The 24,828-nt window shown below is 40.8% G+C and overlaps 4 protein-coding genes across 4 annotated transcripts; 2 read left to right on the top strand and 2 right to left on the bottom strand.

The window, feature by feature from the left end:
* The first annotated feature begins 461 nt into the window (after window positions 1–461).
* On the top strand, window positions 462–7,121 carry cpt2 (carnitine palmitoyltransferase 2). Its single transcript, XM_079647294.1, has 5 exons — window positions 462–789; window positions 1,778–1,858; window positions 2,708–2,814; window positions 2,895–4,199; window positions 6,239–7,121. The coding sequence occupies exons 1-5, from the start codon at window positions 608–610 to the stop codon at window positions 6,565–6,567; spliced, it is 2,004 nt and encodes a 667-aa protein (XP_079503420.1). The 5' UTR covers window positions 462–607; the 3' UTR covers window positions 6,568–7,121.
* Window positions 7,122–9,273: 2,152 nt separating this feature from the next.
* On the bottom strand, window positions 9,274–11,538 carry magoh (mago homolog, exon junction complex subunit). The gene is made up of 5 exons (XM_079644600.1): window positions 11,343–11,538; window positions 10,930–10,988; window positions 10,491–10,601; window positions 9,581–9,663; window positions 9,274–9,490 (listed from the first exon to the last, which is right to left on the bottom strand). The coding sequence occupies exons 1-5, from the start codon at window positions 11,431–11,433 to the stop codon at window positions 9,391–9,393; spliced, it is 444 nt and encodes a 147-aa protein (XP_079500726.1). The 5' UTR covers window positions 11,434–11,538; the 3' UTR covers window positions 9,274–9,390.
* Window positions 11,539–12,273: 735 nt separating this feature from the next.
* Window positions 12,274–14,127, top strand: aatf (apoptosis antagonizing transcription factor). The gene has a single exon (XM_079682507.1). It carries the CDS (start codon window positions 12,345–12,347, stop codon window positions 13,911–13,913), a length of 1,569 nt encoding a protein of 522 aa, XP_079538633.1. The 5' UTR covers window positions 12,274–12,344; the 3' UTR covers window positions 13,914–14,127.
* A 1,512-nt stretch (window positions 14,128–15,639) lies between these two features.
* uck2a (uridine-cytidine kinase 2a) lies at window positions 15,640–22,630 on the bottom strand. Its single transcript, XM_079682517.1, has 7 exons — window positions 22,369–22,630; window positions 19,972–20,131; window positions 19,106–19,202; window positions 18,695–18,837; window positions 17,891–17,988; window positions 17,754–17,802; window positions 15,640–16,715 (listed from the first exon to the last, which is right to left on the bottom strand). Exons 1-7 carry the CDS (start codon window positions 22,468–22,470, stop codon window positions 16,579–16,581), a joined length of 786 nt encoding a protein of 261 aa, XP_079538643.1. The 5' UTR covers window positions 22,471–22,630; the 3' UTR covers window positions 15,640–16,578.
* Between the last annotated feature and the right edge of the window lie 2,198 nt (window positions 22,631–24,828).

The raw sequence follows: 24,828 nt of genomic DNA, 5'->3' as shown, positions 1-24,828 counted from the left end.
CTCAATCATTTCATCCTGGCGCCAGGCCTGTGCATGCGAGAGTCATAAACGTCTCAAATATCTATACAAACATATTTTATTTTATTTTGTTTATTTGTTTATTTGAAATAAAAGTAAGGACATTCACAGTTAATGTAATTAGATATAAATTATGAATGCCATACATATTGGATATTGCATACATTCACAGTCAATATTTCTTCAGTATGATAGCTGTCTAACCGAAGTTAAATCCATTTCTCACTTATTCTGACAATGTACTTAACCCAATAAAAGGACCCAATAAATAAAAAGAGTTGTTAAATAATAATGAAGTCACGTTGTAATAACAATAGCTCATCTCTCTCGTTCAGATTAATATTGTCGATGTTTTTTTGTTTTCTTTTCCTGCTTTGCCAAACGCCACTGTGTCAACTGTCCTATTTGAGTTGCCGTATGTAGTTGACCATCTCACACATGCGCAATGCGGATCGGGTAGGGAAGCGGATCGCGGATCGGGTAGTGACCGTAGTGACACTTTCCACTCTCTGGTTTTGCCTATTAGCTTTAACCTGTGTGCTTTATTTACGTCGATATATTATAGTTATTCAGCTTGCTACATAGCACCATGCTGCTACCAATGCAGTGCGTTGCCTCGCTGAGGAAATCAGGAAGCCTTATTCATTTGAGAGGTGCTGCTTCTCTGGGAATCAATAAGCGAAACTACAGCAGCAAAAAGGCAGCCGCTTCAGGCGAGTACCTGCACCAAAGTGTCGTTCCATCGATGCACTACCAGAAGAGTTTACCCAGGTAAGCAGTGTCAAATTGGACAGGCACATTTTGTTAAATTACCTGGAGAATAGCTTTTATTCGACACAACCTTTTGATTTAAATGAAGTTAAACTACTTCGGAACAAACAGGGGCATGTAGCAAGCGGTTCTAAAATAAAGAAGGTGACCCTTCAGCTTTTAGATTGATCTAGGTGAAAGTGCACACTTGATTTATGGTCGATGAACAACAGGGGGCAGCGACATGACATACACTGACATAAAGACTTACTGGACTGTAGAAGAAAGGTTGGTTTATTATTATTAATGTGAGAATATGAACTGGATAATGGGCTTGATTTTACCCTGATGTATTCCAAACAAGGCACTTTCCAAAATGTGGACATAATATACTGCTTATAATGCTTATCACTATATTACAGATATTCATATTACTTGTACCTTTTGTGAAAGAATATCAAAACAATTATATATCTTTTTTTCATTGTGACACATCCTACACAATTAAACGTTTTATTTTCATTATGATAATCTAGTTAAAAGTGCTCTTAAACATAATGATTCATCATTTCATTATTCAATATGCAATTTATTTTTAATACAAAAACCAAGAAATGTTTTTTAATCACATCCCACGTTTTTAATGTTTTTTCTTGATTGTAAATATTTTCTTGATTCACTTATTATACTAAAGTTAAGTACAAAGATTTTTTTTTATGTACAGTATAGAACTTTGTTCACCCCTGAAATCTCTGACTAAATATGTTTTAAGTGTATGTGCTTCTGTTTACTTGAGTTTTTAAAAATAATTGTATTAGTTGTATTATTGGTCTCAATTTAGGCTCTGCCTTTCTATGTGTATCAAACTGTATTGATATCACTTAATCTGGTATATATCTGCTGCAATGTTCACCTGAAAATGTTTCTATGTTATTTTTTATTATTAAATACATCAAATTGAGAGGCTTTAGTTTACCCTTGATCACATGTTTTCTGTTCAATTGTTCAGGCTACCCATACCAAAGCTGGAGGATACTGTCAGGAGGTATTTAGCTGCCCAGAAACCCCTGCTGGATGATGACAAGTTCAGGTGAGATTTAAGAAAGAAAATCAACTCTTTATATTTCAATTATTTAAAACGTACAAGTCAATCATCTTCAGAATACTTTATTTATGTATTTATTTATCATGAAGGGAAATGGGGTTTTGTCAAAGTTGCACCATTTGATAATGAAAAAACAATATATTAAAACAAGAATATTCAAAAAAAAGATAAAATAAGATATACATGAATATAATTAGTTAAAGGTGGGGTAGGTAATTTTGGAGAAACCAGCTCGAGAGCGCTAGAATTTGAAAATACACAGCCGGAAAAAATCTGCCACTTCCTTACAGAGCCCCTCCTCCAACACACACGAACGTGCACATGACCAATGAGGGCACGAGATAAGTTTGTGCACAGATGGAAGGCTGACAGGCAGGTAGGCCATCCAGTTATTTTAGCCGGACCGGCTAAAATAACTGGTGGTGCTTTTTACAGTACTACGGCTTCCACAGATGACATTTTTTTATGGATTTTTTGTCAAAGCACTTAAGATATTCATTGCTATCGGGATGTTAAGAGCATTCCATGGAATATAACAAAAAATGTATCTCGAGCCGGTTTCTCAAACTTACCTACCCCACCTTTAAGGTAAAATGTAAAAAAAAAATGGTTTAAATAATTATACAAATATTAAAGGTTAAAGTAAAAATGTTCACATTGTACTACAATATATATACATTACATATATACAGTGGTGTACTAGTATTTCTAATATATTAATGCTGAATTGCTCAGGATTCTGCAGCTGATGGTGAAGTGAGTCTTTTGCCTTTGAGTGCTTCTAATACTCACTACCTGATCTAACCTGCAACAATCCTAATTGTTTTTCTTTAGAACAACAGAGAAACTCACCCAAGATTTCCAAAGCGGTGTTGGAAAACAGCTGCACGAGGAGCTGGTCGCGCAGGACAAAAGAAATAAGCACACCAGCTACATCTCAGGTGAATAATGTGATCTTCAGCACCCAGAAAATGACCATCTCAAAAACATTCAGTCAGTAAGGAATGTGGTTTTCTCTCAGGGCCGTGGTCCGACATGTACCTCTCTGCTCGGGACTCCGTGGTGCTCAACTTCAACCCCTTCATGTCCTTCAACCCCGACCCTAAGACGGAGTACAATGATCAGCTTGTGCGTTCCACCAACATGGTTTGTTCGGCGGTGCGCTTCATGAAGACGCTGCGGGCCGGGATTCTGGAGCCAGAGGTTTTCCACCTCAACCCGGCAAAGAGCGACACGGACAGCTTCAAAAGGTTCATCCGCTGGGTGCCCTCCTCCCTGTCCTGGTACGGAGCCTACATGGTGAACGCTTACCCTCTGGACATGTCTCAGTACTTCCGCCTCTTCAACTCCTCTCGTATCCCAAAGACTGGCAGAGATGAGCTCTTCACGGATGAGAAGGCTCGACATCTGCTGGTAATGAGGAATGGCAACATGTATGTGTTTGACGTTGTGGAAAAGGATGGGAATCTGGTGGAGCCTGCAGAGATCCAGTCCCACTTGATGTACATTCTGTCCGACTCAGCGCCAACTGCGGCTTTTCCTCTGGGGGTCTTGACCAGTGAGAACAGGGATGTGTGGGCCGGGCTGAGGAACAAACTGGTAGCTGCTGGAAACGCGGAGGATTTACGGGTCGTCGACAGCGCCCTTTTCTGTCTCAGCCTGGACAATGAGAGCATGAAGGACCACATCCACATCTCCCACAACATGCTGCACGGAGACGGCTGCAACCGCTGGTACGACAAGTCCTTCAGCATCGTCCTCACCAAAGACGGACAGGCGGCCATCAATTTTGAGCACTCCTGGGGCGACGGTGTAGCTGTGCTCCGCTTTCAGAATGAGATCTTCAAAGACACCACGGAGAAGCCGCTGGTCCACCCGGGCTCCGCTGCTGCTGCGGTGGACTCTTCCTCCGCGGTGCGCAGACTGCAGTTCAACCTGGACAGCGAGGTGGAGACCGGCATCCGAAACGCCAAGGAGAACTTCGACTCAGCCGTATCCAAACTCACCATCGACGCCTTGGAGTTCAAGAAAGGCGGCAAGCAGCAGCTGAAGAAGAGCAAGCTGAGTCCGGATGCTATAGCTCAGCTGGCCTTCCAGATGGGTTTCCTGAGGCAGTATGGACAGACCGTGGCCACATACGAGTCCTGCAGCACTGCGGCCTTCAGGCATGGCCGCACAGAAACCATCCGACCGGCCTCCGTACACACGCAGCAATGTGCACATGCCTTTGTCTGCAAGCCCGGGCAACATAGTGTGGAACAGCTCCAGGTTCTGCTGAGCGAATGCTCCAAATATCACGGGCAGCTCACCAGAGAGGCAGCAATGGGTGAGACATTTCAACAACATATCTGAAACATTATAGATTTAAAGCATTACATATTCCGATGTTTAAAGAGCAACTTCCAGGTTAAAGACACCTGTGAATAAATGTGTAGGAAAATGATGAATACACTAGATTTTCCCAAAAATATACAGAAATATACACTACAGTGACATCTGGCGTCGTTTTTGTAAGAAATATTCACTTCCGCATAAAAAAGCCTCGGCACGTGACCTCCCGCGTGTGACGTAACATGGGGGAAACAAGGGGGAGAGCGGCCGGTGTAACGTATTAATAAACATGGATCCCAATGCTAGTTTCGACACAGAAGAAGTTGAACAGGAATATTCAATGGCATATGACGGACCACAACCTTATAATTATGAGCCTGCTAGGCGTCCAAGAGACCAGGAGCAGCCAAGGATTAGAAGACATAACGGCCATCGGAGAGAAATTGAGCTGTGGTGTGAGGAGAACCAGTGGAGAACTGGGCAGCTATCTTGGTGAGTGACCGGCATTAGCTACAGAATGTTAGCTAACGTCACATCACAACATTGTGAAGTTAGATATCATATATCAGGCTATAACTAACGTAGCATTGATAATATAATAACGTTACTGGCAGGACTGTTGATACTGATCCATAACAGAAACTAATGCGCAAGTATCAGCCGTATCTCGCGTTACCTAATGCAACTCCACACTACGGTGCTGTGTACCGGAGGAGAGACGCGAGATACGGCTGATACTTGACGATCTGGCGGAGAAAGGTTGTGGAGCCTCCGTTGATATGCCGTTGTAAATGGCTTGATGGAAAGCAGGTGTGTAGTCGGGGAGGGTGCACAGCTGATTCCAGCAGGTGAGTGGAGGTTGAGCCGGGAGCCAGGAGTGACAGCCACCACGCACACACAAACAACACAGACAGGGGGAAACAAACAAACACAAAGGAGACGGCTGGAGCAGTACAGCCACCACAGCGTTACCTAATGCAACTCCACACTATGTCTTACAGTGCCGTGTACCGGAGGGGAGAGAGAGAGAGAGAGAGACAGAGCAGCGAAGGGGGGAGGGGGGGGGAGAGATGTAATACGGTTTCCTGATAAAGCTGTGGAGAGTATGTGCTGCAGGGAGGTGGATGCACAACGCACACAGGAACGAACGCTAGCTCCGGTCCTTTTCCCGTGAGGGAAACTGTGGACTCTATGTCCTGACAGGCTGGTATTTGTGCAACCTGCACAAACACAATACTGCACCATCATTACAAATGGTGAAATACAATGTAAAACTACCGAAAATTACCAGCTCACTAAAACACAACCGCTCAACTCAACGCAACTACTAAGTATACACGTGGTCAGAGAGCGGAGATGTTTACCCTTTGTCATGTAATATGACGCATTTGACGTATGACCTTAAAAAAAAGCCGTTTTTAAGAGCAGAGATCAGAATTGCTCCTTTCCCTCTGAATTCCTGCCCTTATGTCTCGTAAAACATATCAAATCCTACATTCACTTTTTTTATTGTAATTTTCAAGCAAGTTTAAGCATAAATGTAGAAGAAAAAAAAAACCTGCAACCTTATGCTCTTTAAGTACTGCAGACATTGAAGGCATGTTTCTAAAAACATGCCCTCAATGATTTTTTTAACTCATTAAACTCACACTGTAAGCATGGGCCAGCTGGGCACACAGAACACCTGCCCTGTTGGGTTTCATGGCCAGTGCCGAGGGGCCCAACACAACATTACTACAAGATATGCAAAACAACTTAAAAAAACAAGAGAACTAAAAAGTAATAAGATAGATTTGAAAAACAAGACAAGACCGTAAAACACACAAAACAACCAAAAGAGACACAAAAAGATGCCACGAAAAGGCACAAAACAACTAAATAAAAGGGACAAAAAATAAATAATGAACATGCAGAGACACACAATGACCAAAGGGCCAAAGACACAAAAATGACCCCAAAGTGTTAGAAAAGAAACACTCGTCCTCTGATCTGATGCACTAACCTCTCCTCCTCTTCCTCTCTCCCTCTCTCCAGGCCAAGGCTTCGACCGCCACCTGTTTGCGATGAAGTACCTGGCTAAATCCCAGAGTCAGGCCCTGCACAGCCTGTACTCTGACCCCGCCTACACCGCCATCAACCACAACATCCTGTCCACCTCCACCCTCACCAGCCCCGCGGTGAACCTCGGCGGCTTCGCCCCTGTGGTGCCCGACGGCTTCGGCGTTGGATACGGTGTCCATGACGACTGGATCGGCTGCAACGTGTCCAGCTACCCGGATCGCAATGTGCACGATTTCCTGCAGTGTGTCCACAAGTCCTTAGAGGACATTTTCACTGTGCTGGAGGGAAAGGCACTCAGCTAAGAAACAATTGTCAAATATATATATTTTATTGGTGACAGTGAAGGGGAGTGCTGTCATACTCTCAGCACAAAACATGCAGAGTGAGATTACAATTATATTGTATACACCACAAAAGGAGAATAATAGTGCTTAAATATACTAGGAATTAAAAGTATGGGAATATCATTTGAAACATGGAATTAGCTCGCTTTCCACTTTTACTGATTCAAAGCACTGGCTTCATGACCTCAGTCTGTTTGTTGTCCATTCTGACAGCAGCGTACTGTAGAATCGTGCTAAATGTTGGTTTGTTGTTCTAGTGTAACTTAGAGTAACAGATGACACCATTTAGAGTGCCGGTCATGTTATTTATGCAGTGGGGCTTTTCAGAAGTAGAACTTCCAATTGAGCATGGAGATGTTTTCTGTGCCTTATTATGTGAATATCAGACACAATTGCAGAATGTCATTGTAATAACTTCACTTTATAACTTCTAAAAAATCATCCATGTTTGTTGTTGATAGCTTTACTGATGTGTTGGAATGTTTTTGGAAATTAAACTTAATTTAATGACACCTGCTTTTAGTGTTTTTTTGGTTGCAAGAACATCTTACCTTGCAGAATAGCTATTTCTATAATAAGACATTAAAGCGGCATCATGCTTTATGGCAGGGCTATTCAACTACACATTCAGTTGGGACAGATTTTATAACTACAAAATTCAGCTGGGCCAGACATTCAGCGGCCTGTAAAAAGCGGGTAGTGACACATTTTAAACCAACACATATTACTGCGATGAAAAACATGCCATTTTTATTCATTGTTCATCTAACAAAGGTAGGTCAAAAAGTGCATAAAAACACAACAAATTAGCATTAATTTAACAGAATCTGAAAAAAAAGTGCACAGTTGTAGCATTACATTTGTTTGCTTTAGAAGTCAAATATTCAGGTTATTTTTTTTTAACCAGGCACATCACAAAGTGCATTTACTGAATATAATAATAGCAGTCTTAATAAATGTCCTCACATCCAAAAAAAACAGCAAAAGAGCTCCAATGCAACACAAAGAGGTAGTACTGTAGCAATACTATTTTTTCACTTTTCAAGTAATAACAAAAAAATCATACGTTTTGGTCACATTTGACCCAGACATATTACAAAGTGCATTTAAATGAATACAGAAAGAACTGTCAAACCCTTCAGTGCACAAACCCATAACAAGGGATACGGGTAACCATATGAATGAATACTACACTACACGTCTACTATAGTAAACTAGGTGCTTACTATCACCTCATTTGTGATTTGTCATCGCTGACTTTCTCAATGGGAGAAGGGACATTTTTTGTTTTGAACAAGAGCAGTGATTTTTGGCTCATAGGATGTCAATGCAATCTAAGACATTGGTGAAGAGTGCTGTCAGTCAGGGAGCAGCCAGCGCTACTTTTGATTGAGTTCATGTGTGAAAAGCTTGATTCACATGTGTATGTTGATCCAAAGATACTGAGCACACAGATCGCTACTTTCTGAACGTTAGGGAACTGCTGTTTTTTGACATCACTCCAAAACTTCGCTGGCCCGTTAGTGCGCTGCATGTCAATAAGTTCCAGTGTATATTTCCCCTTGTCGATGCAGGGGACCACTTCCTTTGCTCTGGTTGATACGTCCCTCTCTATTGCGACAGTGAAGGGGTCTCTGGCAAAGCCCATCATCACCTCTGTGGGCAGAGCAAGTCCATCTAATCGACCGGCAAAGTTCTCTTTCAACCTCGCAATGAAATCTGTCATCACATCCGTGATTTGTGCCGGAGATGTGATGTGTTTGGGGAGCGTCGGAAAATGCAGTATCCGACCCGTGCTCAAGTCGGTCGCGAAAAGGTCCAGCTTGACTTGGATCTGCTCCACAAGATAAATGACCGTTTTGTCTCTGTTTACGCTTCAGAGTTGAGAGAGACATGTTTTAGAGTTGCTATCATAGGACCACCGTTACTAGCAACACTAGATGCACTTTCAAAAAACGTGCTGCATTGTCGCCTTACCTCCGCCTCCGTAAGATGCGAGCGAGAGACACGAGGAGGTGACGCGAGAACAGGAGTCCTCAGGTATTAAACGACGTCTGTCAATGATGACGTGCACAGCTGTATCCCCTCTCATCGGGCTTAACTGAATAACCCCTTAGAACCGGCCAATTTGTTGTTAAATATTTATTTAAATGAATGAATCTTTCTCTTGTTAGTCAAGGAATTCAATGTATGATGGTTGGTCCTGCTTTTGTGTTCTGTTTTGGTGTAAAATGTAGCCTACATTTAAATAAAAATATAATTTTAGTAATGTGGAAGCCTTTTAGAAATAAATTGCACATAATAATTCCCACGGAGCTGTGAGCACTTATACATTTATGTGACGCTTTTCCAGTTGTCGGTTTTCCTCTGTTGAAATCGACCAGCTGTGAAGGTGGGGCCGGGGCTTTTATACGCGAGTAGTGAAAACACTTCCGCGTAGTCTGCTCGCGTGTATCCTCCCTTTCGTCTCCTCCCGCACCCCTCCTCGACTCCTCCGTGTGCATTTCAGCTATTGGGACGTCCTTCAACATGGCGTGTGTCTTGATCGATTTCCGGGTCAAGTCCCAGAGGAGAGGAGTCGAGGAGGGGTATTGGGATGAGGATAAAGCCTTTATACCAGCTGGGGACGCATGCAATGAAATATAACAGAGCTCAGACACAACATTCTTTTTCCACCTTTATTTAAAATAAAAAACAGTTCCACCAAAAGCAAATGTACAAATGCGGTAGTACAACAACAGAAACATTAGCTAAAGAAATTAAAACGTGCAAAATCCACATTTAGATAGGCTTGATCTTGAAGTGTAGGCCGATGAGACTGAAGACGAGACATTTCAGATCCTGCACCAGGTAGTAGAACACACGGAGGCCTTCAGGGTCCCTGAACACAGCGCCAAGAGAAAAGGTTAAAGCCCGGTATCACTGAAAAATCAACAGCCTCCATCTCACAACTTCTGCATTCAGTACTCACTTTGACTGGTTTACGTCAATCAAGGAGCCAATTTTGGAAGTTGTGAATGAAATGTGTTCGTCACCAATGACGATCTCCAGTTCCTGAGAAAATAAGGACAAGTTAGTGCTATGGCTTTAAATACGTTTTTGGTGAAATTCACTACGGTGTCAGTGATTATATTCAAATCTGTGACTGTCTGTATCCATGTGCACGATCAAATATTGGAGTGCTCAAAGCATGGTAGTAAAATGGTATACCCTTCTTAATTAATGGCCAGTTATGACCACTCTTAAAAAACAAACTTTCAAATTATGTTAATTGTCAATTAACTTAACTATCAAAGGTTTTTGGTCTTAAAACCTGTAGCATAGAAAGGCATGTTTTATGTTCTTATGTGTAGCCTTATTTCCTAAATGTCGTATCACTTTTTTCCAAGTGCTAAATAACCCCTGTATAAGAATGTTGTACAAAACCCAGAGGGTTACAAGGCTTCAGGAAGGCCCTGTAAAACGGAAGAAATCAGGACTAACAAAAAGAGCACACAACTGGGGCTAACAGCATGGGTAAACACCATTATTGAATCTGAAACACTGGACAATCAAACATGAACTCGAGTAGGGGCTTTAGTAGTTTTTCCAGTTGTCTGTTGTTATAAGCTTTTATTTTTGCTTATGTATGGTTTTATGGGTTTTTACAAATGTGGTTTTAATCGGGCATATGTGCACTTGTATGCTTTCTTTTAATGCCGCGTGCCAGGGACTGCAGACGAAGATTTGCCTTTTTGGCTAAATCTGACACACTTACATGATGGACGCAAGTGCTCATGTTAATTAATGTGCATAGTACCTTCTTAAATAAATAAAAATACATTACAAAACAACATGTAAATTAATGATGATGGTCACTGATGGGGAATTGAGCCACAAACCTGTCTGCCGACTCTGTCAGGGGGCGGCCACAGAGCATCATCTTCCTTAGTGATCTCACTGTCATCGATGATCCTCTTCAGCTCCTCCATCACACTCTTGTGTACGTAAGCCTGGGGGTGCAGAGAAAACGTTAGTTCATGTGTGGAGCTGGGGCCAATCATTCAAGACACAAAATATGTGAAAATATATATGGAAACATCCTGCAAACCGATCTTGATGTATTTGGTTTGTACAGTGTTTGACATAGAAATAATGACAATCCATCTGCTCATTATTAAAAAGCACTGAATTACATGTTATTGCCCACTTATGACAAATGTTTCAACTTCCTTCAGCTGAAACAAGGGGGAGGGATCATAATTTGGTCGTGTATGTACACCTGCAGTCATTAACCCTTTATACCAGGACCAAACATTTAAGTTTATTGACATAACTTACCTCTTTTCTGATCATGACGTCATTCTTGTAGTTGCTGTTGTTTGCGTATCTCAGTTTGCCTACAACACAATGTTAAATGTTACGTTACAGTAGAAATGTAAAACAAAGCATCCCCCAACAAAACTCATGAGTTTATTTCCATTCCCTGCAGGCCACATGGCGCTTAAACGATCTGCTGATATTACTTAAAATATTACGGTCTTTATAATAATTATGTTTGCAATAATGAATTGGTCCAGACATGAACTACTATCATTTATAAAACCGTGTGAACCAAAAGACTCATTTGCCGCTCGCAACTGGTTTAGAGTGGACTGCGGCCTAGCATACGTTAGCCATTACCGAGTGGCTAGCTACATTAGCTCAGAGGCAGGAAGACTAATACATTTGCATTACCGCCAAAATAAACTCACCGTCGGGTCTGAATTCAAACTCCAGGAACTCGTGTCCAAACTTTCCCTTGTGCCCAACATAATATCTCAAATAAAAGTCACTTGTTGACATCTTTACTCTCCAGAAAGCACTCTTTCTGGCGAAGCATACGAAACAAAACTCAGCTAACAAACGCAACCTGGAGCCTCGATACCCATGTACGCATGCGTAGATAGTCACCGGTTTATGAAACCTTAGTGCCCCGAACTCTGCCTTACAGGAGGTTCTTTACACAGTTCAAAACCTCCAAACCCGACCTTTCCCCCTGTAAAATGGCAATAAGTCCAATTACCATTTGCTTGTATAAAGCCAGTTAACTTTTGGACAAAAATTGTCCAATTCAGGTGAAATAAATGTAGGCTACCTAGCATTGAAATAATATTGTTATCCTTGAATCTGCATTCCGATTGATAACTATTTTAATACTATCTCTAAACTTCACATACATCTATTATAGCCTGCACAGTCAGATAGTGTCAGCGTAAAAAAACGATACAACTCAATATACTGTATGTGTGAATAGTGTTCTTTAGTTTTTAGTAATAAGTATTCAAGTATAGTTTATTCTTTAATTCAGCAGTTAATTGTTATTATTGAAGTTTGGTTGTTCTCATTTCACTTCCGTGTTAACCCTTACCCTAAGCCTACATTAGCTGATAAAAAAATTGTTCTGCACATCATTTGTTCTTTATAATTTGACGAATATACCGGCTATTAAGACATTAAAAAATTATTCTATTTTAGCGAGTGTCTTATACACCCGGCTATTGATATTGTTCTGTGAGTATAATATCCCCTTTATAATGAATACATTGTATATTGTTTGTTATATGAAAAGGGGAAAAAGGTTTTGCCTTGGAAACTTTACCAAGGGGAGCCAAATCCCTTTGGTTTAGGCTCGTCGCCTATTAATAACGTCATCACTCCGCTCACCCTGAAACTCTCCCTAGTACAGTGCACGTGTGGTTGTTGTAGACTTCTCCATGGCGGGCTCCTTTTCTCAGGAGCTTGAGGACTTGTTGAACCCTCTTCCTAAATTCGCAGACCCGGAGGATGACGGGGACGAGGTGACCAACGCGAAAGTTACGGAGAGATTCAGCGAGGATGAAGACGAAGATGGAGGCGGCCTCAGTGCCCTGCGGAAGAGCAACACAACCCTGCTGTCAGACACCGACAGACGGTACGTGGGGAAGACAGTGTCCCGTAAACAGCTTCTGATAGAAACTGGGGGATCTGGTGAGGAGGGCAGTATAGAAGGGCTAGAAGAAGATGATCCTTTGGGGTATGAAGAGGAGGAGGAAGATGATTTAGACGAAGATGACGACGATGAAGAGGAGGAGGTGGGCAGTGATGCTAAACTGGCGTCTAAGAAAAAGGGGATGACCCTTCCTCAAGGAGTGGACTTCAACAAGCTGACAGAGGGCATGGATGACCTGGGAGTGAGTGAAGATGATGACGAAGAGTCAGAAGGCAGCGATGAAGACGACAACGACTCTGAGATGGATGGCGAAGAAGGTGAGGACGATGGAACGGTCCGCACGTTTTCCCAAGACAAAGTGGACGAGGAGGTGGAGAAAGGCAAGGCTGTGAAGGAGCAGCTGGCCCTGTGGGACCAACTGCTGGAGGGCAGGATCAAAATGCAGAAAGCTGTGATCACCGCCAACCAGCTCCCGCAGCCGCAGACCTTCCCAGAGTTCAAGAAGACGGGTGGGGCGGAGCTGGCGGGGGAGCTGAAGAACTCCCACAAGGCTCTGAAAGCCCTCCAGAGATCCCTGTTGGAGCTCCACGACCAGCTGCTGTGGCAGAGCGCCGACACCAGGAGCGTCACTGTGGGGCCAGCCGACGAAGACGAGGAGATACACAGCGATGAGGAGGAAGAGGTACGAGGTGTAGCGCCCAAACGGAAGCTGGAGATGGCGGAGTACCCGGACTTCATGGCTAAACGCTTCGCCGCTTTCCAGCCTTACTGCAACGCCACGCTGCAGAAGTGGCACGACAAGACCAGGCTGACTCTCGGGAAAAGCAGCAAGGGCTTTGGGGCGTTCGACAGGAACATCCTGACCCAGGTGGAGCAGGTGCTGATGGACAATGAGAGGCTGGTGCGGCGGACGCAGACCCGGCGCTCAGAGTACAAAGTGCTGGGGAAAAAAGAGGTGTCTAATGTCATCTCTGAGCCCGTCTGCATAGAGGGAGAGGAGGTGGAACAGGAGCTGAAGGCCAACACGCATCTCAAGGATCTGGACGAGGATATATTCGACGACGATGATTTCTACCACCAGCTGCTGAGAGAGCTGATCGAGCGCAGGACAAGCGCATCAGACCCCAACGACCAGGTGGCCATGGGCCGGCAGTGGCTGGCCATCCAGAAGCTGCGCAGCAAGATCAAGAAGAAGGTGGACACCAAAGCCAGCAAGGGCCGCAAAGTCCGGTTCCACGTCCACAGCAAGCTGATGAACTTCATGGCTCCTGTAGACCACAGCTCCGTGAGCGACGAGGCCCGCAGCGAGTTGTACCGGGGTCTGTTTGGGCAGAACTCAGCTGTCAGGGAATAGTGCAGGAAGTGATCATGGGAACAGTAACAAAGTGCCTTTTCCACAGCCTGGCCTGATGCTGAGCAGCTGTTTGTGTTGGAACAGAGACTGGGCAGGCTGTTGTCAAAAGAAACCTGAGAAATGTGTGTCATGTTGTATCACTTTTATACTGAGTAATGTTTATAGTATGTGTTTTTGCTGAATGATACATTTCTGATTAAAATGTCATACACAAGTGTTTTCACTAAATCAAAATGCCTCGTAAAAAAATTTCCATCACACATCTAAGAGTCCAAGTCCAAGAAAATGAGCTTGAATGGATTTTTTCTCAGTAAAACCCCAAAGATATTCCCAAGATATAAAACAGAGAAAAGAAGAAAGTCTCCATATTCAAGATTCCAAAACGTGTATATAGTTGTTGAATACTTTTCCGTGAACAACTGATATGGGGTGGCTGTAGCTCAGGTTAGGGCACTGATCTGCATTTAGGGGGTCAGCAGTTCGATCCCACCCTCTGAAATTGAAGGGTCCTTGGGCCACATAATGAACCCCACACTTCTCAGGTATACATGTATTGAGTGACAGTAAGTTGCTTTGGAAAGGGCGTAAGCTGTAATGTGAAACTAATCATAACTGCTCTAGACTATCAAATTGATTTGAAGGAAAACCAATGTTATGTTTTCTTCCGTCACCAAGTCTCACTACTCAGGTGAAATATGCTCTAAAAATAGTTTGGAATAGGGATGTAGCCTAATGTATACTCTGGCCCATATCCATACAACCTATCCTCCATACTTATTAATAGTACCGTTTTACTAGTTAGTATACAAAAGATCTAAACAATGGAATAAAACCATACTAGTGCAATACAACTGCAGTCTTCAAATATCACTGCTAATAAACTTAACATAGAAACTACTCAATTATTTTCCCAGTAAATGTTTTTTTTGGATTTGTGAGGATTTTCACTCCTGTTCTGTGAGAGAATAGAGTCCATGAACTCACACTCAAAAGTCAGAATTTACTATACATACTTCACACTTTCCAGTGTGACCCCCCTACACACTGAAGACCTGCTTAGTGAGAATGGCTTTGTGACACTGCAGACATGTGACATTACATCCCGGGCCAGTGGGACCCCTGCTCAATTGTTGACACCTAAAAAGATATGTAACTAACTAAACTGTGTTTCCTGCTATTGTATTTTAGTCTCACAATGAGGATCTTACATTTTCTTATCACAATACTGCCAGAAATGTAACTCAAGTGAATAAGAAGCTTTTCCATTATCTATGCTCTCTACACCCATGGACAAAAACATTAATTTTACGCGACACAGAAGTGTTCTTAAATAATTTTCAAATTCAACAAAGTCATACAATAACAAAAACTAAACAATCAAGGCAGCCATAGAGCAACAACTGAAAATGTTTTTTGTTGAGGTGTCTAAACTATGTGAAGCTGCTGCTCTCCTCCACAGCTTCCTGCTGTTTCTCCAGCCTGGGGGTGTTCCGGGCATCATTACTGTACTAATACACTGACAAGTACCTCGTACAATCCTACCTGAAAAATATCAAAAGGACCTCTTCCAAAGCAAGTTAAATGTCCCAACTTGTTCTTGCCATCTACCAAATGGCATCAAGCATGTGTAGATACATGAATTATACATATCGTCTTAAAAAACAACTTGTAATTTTAAATGAAAATTCAGGACCTTGGAAATGATGGGTGCGTCAACTCAAGCAAACAAAGAGTACCTGAGAACTTTATCATGACAAAATGTATACAAGAAGAAAACTCCATTAAACATTTACAGAACACATTGTGTACTTAGTACTTCATGACATTTTACAACTCAATGCATTTAGTAACACCATCTTCAATGTGTCTTTAAATTAAACTTGCATACGTATGCATCAAGTTAATAGTAATCAATGGAAATAATACTTTGTGGTTATTTCTTAACGTAAGCAATTCTTAATGTTACCAACATCACATTAAATGGATTGCAGTAATGGCAGTATCGCATAGAGAAGAAAAAAAAGACACAATTGTTCTACACAGATGGCACAGACAATGATCTTTGGTGATGTCATACATCAGATGATTTGAGGTGGAATCGGTTGGTTCGTTACACAAATTCAGTTTTTGAATGAAACAGAGGAGGTGCAACTAGGGACATAGAGACAGAAAACTCAGTACATTTGAATTGCAAGTTAAAATATCCTTCATACAGAGTTCGAACAAATATTTCAAGTTGCATTGATAAAGGTATGTTGCACCTGTTAGAGTAGTGAGATATGTAAGGCCCTGCCTGCTTTAAAGCATGTTGCTACACTGTATTTATTGTATGTCTGAAGGCTGTCAAGTGTTCGGACATCTTGTTTTAGACACCATTCTTCAGTGAGTTTCAGTGCCGTGGCAAAGGCGAGCAGCAGAGAGAAATTAAATCATAAGGTAGCCCAGAGTACATGAGTTAAAGAGAAAAAAGGAACTAAACACAACAACCCTTAAACCAGCTCCACAGAGGACTGGTGTCCCTTATTCATTTCATCAGTCCTAACAGAATCATCTCAAAACAGGCCTTTTGATCGTCAGAAACAATCCAAGCACATTGGGTTGGTACCGATGGATGCTCCTGACCCTGCTGCTCGGGGCCTCCTGGGGGCCGCTGCCCGGGGGCCCCTCAGTGGGGCCGGCTGCTGGACTCCATGCTCGGCTGCTTCTTCGTCGCTCCACACCCGTTAAACCAGCCGTTCAGCCGCTTGGTCATACCCCCGGTCAGAATATCCTGGATGTGCTGAACGATGAGGTTTATGGCAACTGTAGGAACAGATATTGTGTAATCAGGCAAAGTGCGCATCTGATGTTTTACCAATACATCTAAATCACAAAGTTATACAGTGATACTTCATTATAAAAAAGAAGGTATTCATTAAAAACTTACTGCTGTTCCTTCAAAAGGCCTAATTTCATGCTTTTTATAACATACTAAAGGTATCCAGATGTACATTTATTCATCCATCAAATCAGTTCAAAATGTGACTGGTTCCTAACTGTCATGTCTTATCCCCTGCTTATCATTGTCCTTTTAAAAAAAAAATATATATATATATATATATATATATATATATATATATATATATATATATATATATATTGGGAGAAACAGACAGGAAAAACATTTCCAACTAATAGATCCAGACACAGTAGTGGGAAAAATTATGTTATTTGTAATTGGATCTGAGGACTAGGGGCCGTCACAACTGGAATCTAAAGAGTATTAAACATAATTGATGTTACCATATTTTCATACAAAATAATGCAATAATATAAACTAAACATTTTAATCAAAAACATGTCCTTCCCAAACCTGAATTAGTTTGAAATAATAACTCTTAATTATGCTAACATGATCACAACGACAAGGCGTTAATAAGAGTCATACGTCATAATGACGTTAGCATGTAGCTCTGAGTACTTCTGTGCCTGCATACTGATCGCTTTGTCGTGGACTTACTCAGTTATTTTTTTTGTTCAATTAACTGAATGCTTATTTTTGTGACTTGATGTTACGGTATAATACATGAGGCACAATTCAGGGCTACGTATCCTGCTTCTACATATTTAGACTTACTTGTATCTAGTTTTCTTTTGCACTTTGTTTTGGACAGTTAAAGTTATTTTCTCAAGTCAACAGACGGCAGCAGATGCTTTGACTTCCTTAGTTCCGAAAGCACAATTCCCAACAACAATAACAGCTGTGTCCTTTATGATAACCCTGTTGAGACTAGGATCTCCAACATGTGGTTTTCATTTGTTTGCTATCATCTCTCTCAACTCCAAAGCACACATACTCACCGAGGTTGTCCACTCCTCTCGGTATGATCACATCAGCGTATTTCTTGGTCTAATCAGAGTCAATGAAAAGGACACAGGTTTGACCGCGAGTCTACGCTCAGGGTCAAAGTGTTTGGTACATGTTGAATCGCACTTACTGGCAGACAGAACTCCTCAAACGCAGGCTTGACAAAAGTAATGTACTGCGCCAGAACGCTCTCCAAGTCCCGTCCACGTTCACCGATGTCACGCAGAACTGGCAGGGGAAAAAAGTTAGGGAAGAGTTAGCTTTAAAAAAAAAAAAAAGTGAATAACGGTAGTCTGTACTTACTGTACAGGACTCTTGTATTTGTTTAGTAAATGTAAGGCTACCACAGGTTTGTTTAATCAGAGACACCTAGAGCAAAGGTAACCAAACAAATGTGTTGTTTTTAAATATGTGTTATGTCTCTCGTCTTAGCTAAACTACGCAAACCACTGCATTCAAGTACTTTACAGATATGACGGATGTTAACATCTCATTCCAGCAGGAAAGTGAATCAATTATTTCCTAAAACTCCTATATCTTTACCTTAGTGTCTTGCATTCTTCTCTTTTACTGTAAATTAGTAAAAGACTATTTTTTAACTAATTATATTTTAACAATATATGTTTTAAGCAGTTTTTTGTCCTATCTCTTATCTAATTTTAATTGGTTGAATGATATTTTCTCATATTTTTTTACTTTTTTAATACATTATTTTTAAATTCCCTTTTACCTTATATTTAATGTCACTTTTTTAGTTGTATCTCTCTACAGTATTTCTTCTTGTATAAAAAGGTTTGCAGTAAATGCTAACAAAAATAAAAAGCTGTTTGGGTGTATATTTAAAAAAACAAAACTGTAAGAAAAATAAAAGTGTCTTGTTTGTTGCGTTTAGAAACAGATGGGATTTGCCCCTCGTCATGCTTGTGTGTCTCACCTCTTCGAGACAGACGTGTGTCTGCGTCGGTGTCCACAAACAGCTTCATCTGGAAAAGGTCACGGATCTCCTGAGAATAGAACATGAGGATGCCCTCAAACAGCACCACGTCCGCCGGGTACACCGTCACCGTCTCCTCCTTCCTGCCGCACCAGAAGACATTCAAAATAAAACACTCAGTATGCAACATCAGCTAAACCAAAGATTGTACAGAACTGAGCAATAGCGTTAGAGAAAACAGTTTCCATTCATCTCACTATGCTTTGAAAATTAATGTAGATAAAAGATTAGTGTAAATAATCCAACACAGTAGACATCCTTTTTCTGTTTAATATAATGTTACTGCTGTTCTATGATCTTATATAGTATACTGCTTTTACTTTGTCCTTTATGTGGATCAGAATCATTCACCTGGAGTGGGAAACAAAGTCGTACACAGGGATGTGAACCGTTTGTCCCTTCTTGAGGTCCCACAAAGTCGAAATAATGAGGTCGTTGTCAAATGCATCTTTACAGAGGAGTAAAAAACAGAGACAATTGTTTATCAAGCATGATCAAATATGTACAAAGTATAAGGGTAGGAAGAAAAAGCGGGTGAGAGAGGGAGGAAATATTCTAAGAAAATGTTATTAAATTCAAGTCGTATATTTATGAAACAAATTCACTTGATAATCCCGGAGTTTAAAGTTGTAAATGATCTAGGAAAAACTAACACATTTAGAGAAAGATATTCTCTGGAATAAAGTCATACACATGGAAAGTAGAGGTAGATTTACTGGAACAATTTAACAGGCTACACATTTTAACACATTTGCAAAAGAAAATATTTGATTAATCTCTGAGATCAAGGTGGTTCAAAAAAAAAAAAGGAAAATATTTGTAATATTCAGTGAATTTATATATTTTTTTCAACAACAACATTTCCACATGTCTACTTTAGGGAGGAGGAACAACAGTATGGAAAAGGTACTCACATGCACATGACTTTATTATCTCAGGAGAGTCTTTTCAATCTTAGTTTTCCGTAACTATTAGATTTTTTCATGTTAATATACCACTTTAATCTCAGGAATTCTGTATATTACTCTTGTTTTTTTAACCTAGTGACCCTTACATGACATCAAATTTCACCATGCATACCTCACAAAGAGACCCGTAATCTCCTAGAGATGAACGGCTGTGTTTCTCTGGAGGTAAACAGCTGCAGGCTTCTATCCATCGCTCTGCTTTCAGACGCTACATGAATACAACAAGGCATGTGATGAGGTGAATAATACCTGGGTGGTCGAAGTTGAACTGGCCCTTGAGGGCCTTGGCCTTCTGCTCCTGGGTGAGGACCCTGTAGAAGCTGTCCTGGCTGAGGATGGCCACTTGTCGCTGGTGGTGGTCGATCTCATTCTGCCCCAGGAGCTCCATGATCTTACTGCACACTGAGGACTGGTCACACATGAAGAAAAACACTTGAGAAAATACTGCCACCCAATCTTAGTCATTACATCCTTCGGAACATGAGTGGTTTGATGTACAGTTTAGACCTACTTTCATTTACTTTGCATTTAGTTGAAACATGTCTTCATAGAGGAAAGCATAGTTACTAGAAACGTTTATCCATGTAAAGGCTGAAACTTGGGGTCTTGGTGTGAACCTGGCAGACAGATGTGCTCGCAGACAGTGAGACGACAAAACAAAGATTAAAGTTTCCTTCAGATAACGTGTGTGGGAGAGCAGGTGCTCCTGAGAGCAGTTTGTCTGGTGGGAAAAAGAGGCAGAGAACCAGGAAGTCACACCCACAAACTACTGCCTGCTGAAAACACTTGTGTTGATCTAACCACACCAAAAATCAACCTCCTGTCACTTTCATGATACACGTCAAGGAGCACAAGCTACCTAAACGTCAGTCATGGAAGAAATATTCAGATCCATAAGTAGGCCTACTAACACTAACCACTTTGAAATACTCTTCTGTAACTCCTGAACTCAGAACCTGATTTAAGTAAATACAAGAATTGTCAGCCAATGCATCTCAGGTAAAAGTATTGATAGCGCAGTAAATGTTCCATGACAGTGTTTTATTTGTACATATGATGTTTGGGGATTGATATACTGCTGCATTCATGTGTATATTACATTAAACTGCTGATGTGGTTGGTCTCATGTTTGACATGTCTGTCTCCATATTCCAGAAGATCATCATGTTTGTGACTTTGTCGCTGTCCTATGAGAACCACTACATACACTCAACTTTAAATAAGTTACTTAGGAAAACAGCCGTTTTCAGATTTGTGTCAATTTCACATAACCTTGAATATTTAAATCCATTTCAAAAACAATTACTTTGCACACTTGAATATTGAATTGTGAATAGTATATTTTGTTTACTTGTTGTAGGTTGGCCTCATACTGTACACCGACGCCAATCTGTGTATTTATATTGTATATTCTATAGAGACACTTTATGAATATACATATTTCACAATTAAAATGTCCTTTTTGTTTATATGAATATATTTACTCTTTATTTTTGTTCTATTTAATCTAATTTGTATTTCATGTGCATGCTGCTGTGATGAAAACATTTCCAAAATTGGGATCAATAAATGTATATTTAACCTAATCTAAACCTAGAAATTCAACATGCACATCTGGAGACACGATTTCCCCTGGACATGAAGGGGAAGAAAACTGTTATCTGAGAAGTAGCTAAAGTGGACTAAAAAGTACAATATTCTAGTAGCAGCAGAAAAGGTAAAACAGCTCCAAAATTACAGACATTCAGTGAACGTACTTGGTTACATTCGACCCCTGTAAATAATAAATACATCTCATCATTACATTGGTTACACATTGAGAGAAAATAAAGAAATGTTTTCCCCTTGATGTGCGTGTCATAATCTCTGCAAAATATAAAACTATTGCATCATTTCTGATCTTCAGTGAGGATAACACCTATTGAAAGCTCTCTGAAAACCCTTGAATTCTGCACAACATTAAATACAGATCAGGAGTGATATCTCAGATATCTGCAGACATGTCCTGACATGTGGACAGATGAAGTCAGTGAGCCAGCCGGTGAAAGTAGCTGAGGGGAGAATCAGACAGAGCTGACACTGAGGTGTACAAAGAAGACAATAACAGGTCATGGAATCATCATGATCAGAACTAAAAAGGATATCTATACAATTAGTAAGTGTATTGAGGTCTTTTAAGGTCTGTATCTTTTGTATAATTATTATCTAAGTGGTAAGTGTGATATTCTCCAAGTGTCACGTGCTATCAGCCTGCAGACCCGGTGCAGCTGATGCTAATTAAGTGAAATGTCTCTTTTAACTCTCATACAGCCACCCTTTATATTCCCCTAAATTTAAAAAAGGGAAAATATCTGGAAGACTTTAAGTCTGATATGACACATAATTTACCATCTAAAAAAAAAATATTTTGACAATGCACATGTTATCCTGCTCTGATCTGCTACCGACATCTTTGCTCATCAAGTAGGCTAACAATCAGTCTAATTTATCCTACAGAGACGTGAAACAAATATGTTTTCATCCCGAAGAAAATTAGGCACGTCATCTTCAAAATTCCAAATGAAAATAAGGTGTCATCTCTAGCACGACAGTCACCTGATAAACACACAAACATGTCAACGCTGTTAATTATGGAAGGGAGCCCACCTTGCCGCTGGCGGTCCCTCCAGCCACCCCGATGAGGAAGGGCTGCCGGTGCACGCGCTCATGCTCGGCTCGGTCAGGCTTTGTCTCGCGGTCGACTGCCATGCTTCATCTGCAGCAGCGCGAGGTTGCGGCGCTCTCACACTACTCGTGCGCTCCTCCCCTCTGATGGTGATGCTGAAGGTGAGAAGGAGGCTGACGGAGAAAATTATCATCACACACGTTGATGGAAAATGTGTGTTTTGCAATAACAAAACTGAGACCGCCATCTGCTTCTTTTTTTTAAGTGAAAGCATATGGAGCCCATAAATTAGCATAACATAATAAAAAAAGAGGGATTGTTGCGTAGAGAGAACATATATTTGTAATAGTGAGACATGTTTATGCTCAGGTCTTTTCTGCAGACATGTCTGCACAGCCCTCCACTTTTAAATATAATAAACTGTAGCTTGTCATATTTTCATATGTTCATTGTCCTAAGTTTAACAGCTAAATATGCTAAATAGTTTATAGTTTTATTATCGTTATATTTTTGACTTCCTCTTATAACTTATTTTCTCAGATTCTTTATGTTTGTACCATGATACACCAAATCAAATTCCTTGTGTAAATGTACGGTCTGCAAACTTGATTCTGATTCTGATTTGAAATGAAAGGATTTTTTCCTAATACATCTCTATTAAATAAAAAGTACTGCAGCGCAGCCTATTCAAAATGCAAATAGACTAAAAAGAAACACGCACAATTCAAAACTGAAATGAGACACGATTGAAACGTATATTAAAATAGTCATAAAACACAACAAATGTCTTAATATGTATTGTTTGATGTCCTTATTGTGTGTTATTGTGCCCTTATGTATAACATTGTCATTTTGTTTGATTAATTGTAGCCTAAACCTAATTTGAGTTTGACCAAATTTCAAATAAAAGCATTTAGGCTATATTGATTTTTCGGTGCACATTGTGGCACGAAACCTCACAATGCAGTATCAAAAATACTGTGGCTAAATAAGCACCTGTATGACACAGTGTTTTATTGAGAATAAAATATATATTGTTTTACCATTATACCATAGATCACTTGCACTCGGTAATCTGATTACTGTTGAGGGGGAAGGACTGTTTGGGCGCCTTGGAGTCTCAGGAGCGAGCGGAAACGGACGGAGGAAGCCGGAAGAAGAAAGTGAAGTTGGAGACACGCTGCAGAAAGTTCAGAGAGAGTCGGAAATCATCGAAACATACAGAAACGGTAGCATTGGACTGGTTAGCATAAACTGTACATTGACTGTATCATCATGTCAACCAGCTCAGATGGGACCCAAAGACCTGATATGGAATGGGAGGAAACCAAAGCTGTGAGGAAGAAAAGGGCTTTGAGGGAAAAAGTTAGCAGACCAAGAACACAAAGTTGGTCGGATTGGTCGAGTGGAGCAGGCTTAAACAAAAAACCAAAAGGCAGTCAAAATGGAAAACAAGCAATTTCGAATACAGAACTAGAGCAGGAGTGGAAAGTTATAATAGAATTCAACCGGGATGGTGGGCATTACCACCCGATTCAACTGACAAAATCAATTGAGAAAGAAATGGGTAAAATCAAATTTGCCAAGTTTATGAACAACAAACGAGTTTTGATACAAGCAACCAGCAAGCAACAGCAGGGAAAAATACTTAAAATGACGACACTCAGTGGGGAAAAAATAAAGGCTCATATCCCAGGAGCAATGGCAATGTTGAGAGGAGTCATATCTGGAGTTCCACTTAATATGTCTATGGATGATGTTAAAAAGGAGATTAAAGGAGGAAAAGTTATTGAGGCAAACAGACTTATGAGCAAAAGAGATGGCACATTGAAGGAAACACTTTCAGTAGTTATTCAGTTTGAGAAAAATATACCGAAATCTGTGCAAATAGGATACATGAACTACAGTGTGAGGGAATTCATCCCAAAACCACTTAGATGCTATGCATGCCAAAGAATGGGACACACAGCAATGCAGTGTAAAGGAAAACTAAGGTGTGCGAGATGTGGAGGCCAACATGAGTATGGGAAATGTGAAAAAGAGGCAAAGATGAAATGCTGTAATTGTGGAGGAGAGCACAGTGCGGCGTTTGGTGGATGTGTAGTGCAGAGAGAAGCCAGAGAAGCTCAGAGGGTCAAAGTACTCAGTAAAGTCTCATATGCAGAAGCCCTAAAGAAGGTTAGGGAAACGGAAGCAAACAATCAGGCTTCTAGTGGAAGGGTTCAAAGAAACTTAGTACAGAGTGGTAGCAACATTTCAGAAAGGCAGGTTACAAATCAAAGCCAAGTACCTGTGGAAATTAAAGAAGATGATAGCATTCTCGTGGTAAAGAAAGTCAACTTTATGACATTCATCTGCCATACCATTAATGTTGCAGCACAGATGAAGAAGAAAAGTGACAGAATCAAAACCATCGTGCAGGCAGCGGAGAAATTCCTTAA

The sequence above is a fragment of the Notothenia rossii genome (assembly GCF_949606895.1).
Source record: "Notothenia rossii genome assembly, chromosome: 1".
Classification (NCBI taxonomy): domain Eukaryota; kingdom Metazoa; phylum Chordata; class Actinopteri; order Perciformes; family Nototheniidae; genus Notothenia; species Notothenia rossii.
Note: the sequence above shows the minus strand (reverse complement) of the source record. Positions and strands in the feature narration are given on the sequence as shown.

Coding starts and splice junctions, on each gene's coding strand:
- cpt2 (XM_079647294.1), top strand. CDS start 608: ATGCTGCTACCAATGCAGTGCGTTGCCTCGCTGAGGAAATCAGGAAGC. Junction 790..1,777: donor TACCAGAAGAGTTTACCCAG/GTAAGCAGTGTC, acceptor TCAATTGTTCAG/GCTACCCATACCAAAGCTGG. Junction 2,815..2,894: donor GCACACCAGCTACATCTCAG/GTGAATAATGTG, acceptor GTTTTCTCTCAG/GGCCGTGGTCCGACATGTAC.
- magoh (XM_079644600.1), bottom strand. CDS start 11,433: ATGTCAACAAGTGACTTTTATTTGAGATATTATGTTGGGCACAAGGGA. Junction 10,989..11,342: donor GTTTGAATTCAGACCCGACG/GTGAGTTTATTT, acceptor ATTGTGTTGTAG/GCAAACTGAGATACGCAAAC. Junction 10,602..10,929: donor ACGTCATGATCAGAAAAGAG/GTAAGTTATGTC, acceptor CTGCACCCCCAG/GCTTACGTACACAAGAGTGT.
- aatf (XM_079682507.1), top strand. CDS start 12,345: ATGGCGGGCTCCTTTTCTCAGGAGCTTGAGGACTTGTTGAACCCTCTT.
- uck2a (XM_079682517.1), bottom strand. CDS start 22,470: ATGGCAGTCGACCGCGAGACAAAGCCTGACCGAGCCGAGCATGAGCGC. Junction 20,132..22,368: donor GAGGGACCGCCAGCGGCAAG/GTGGGCTCCCTT, acceptor ATGTGTGACCAG/TCCTCAGTGTGCAGTAAGAT. Junction 19,203..19,971: donor GTTCAACTTCGACCACCCAG/GTATTATTCACC, acceptor TCCTCTGTAAAG/ATGCATTTGACAACGACCTC.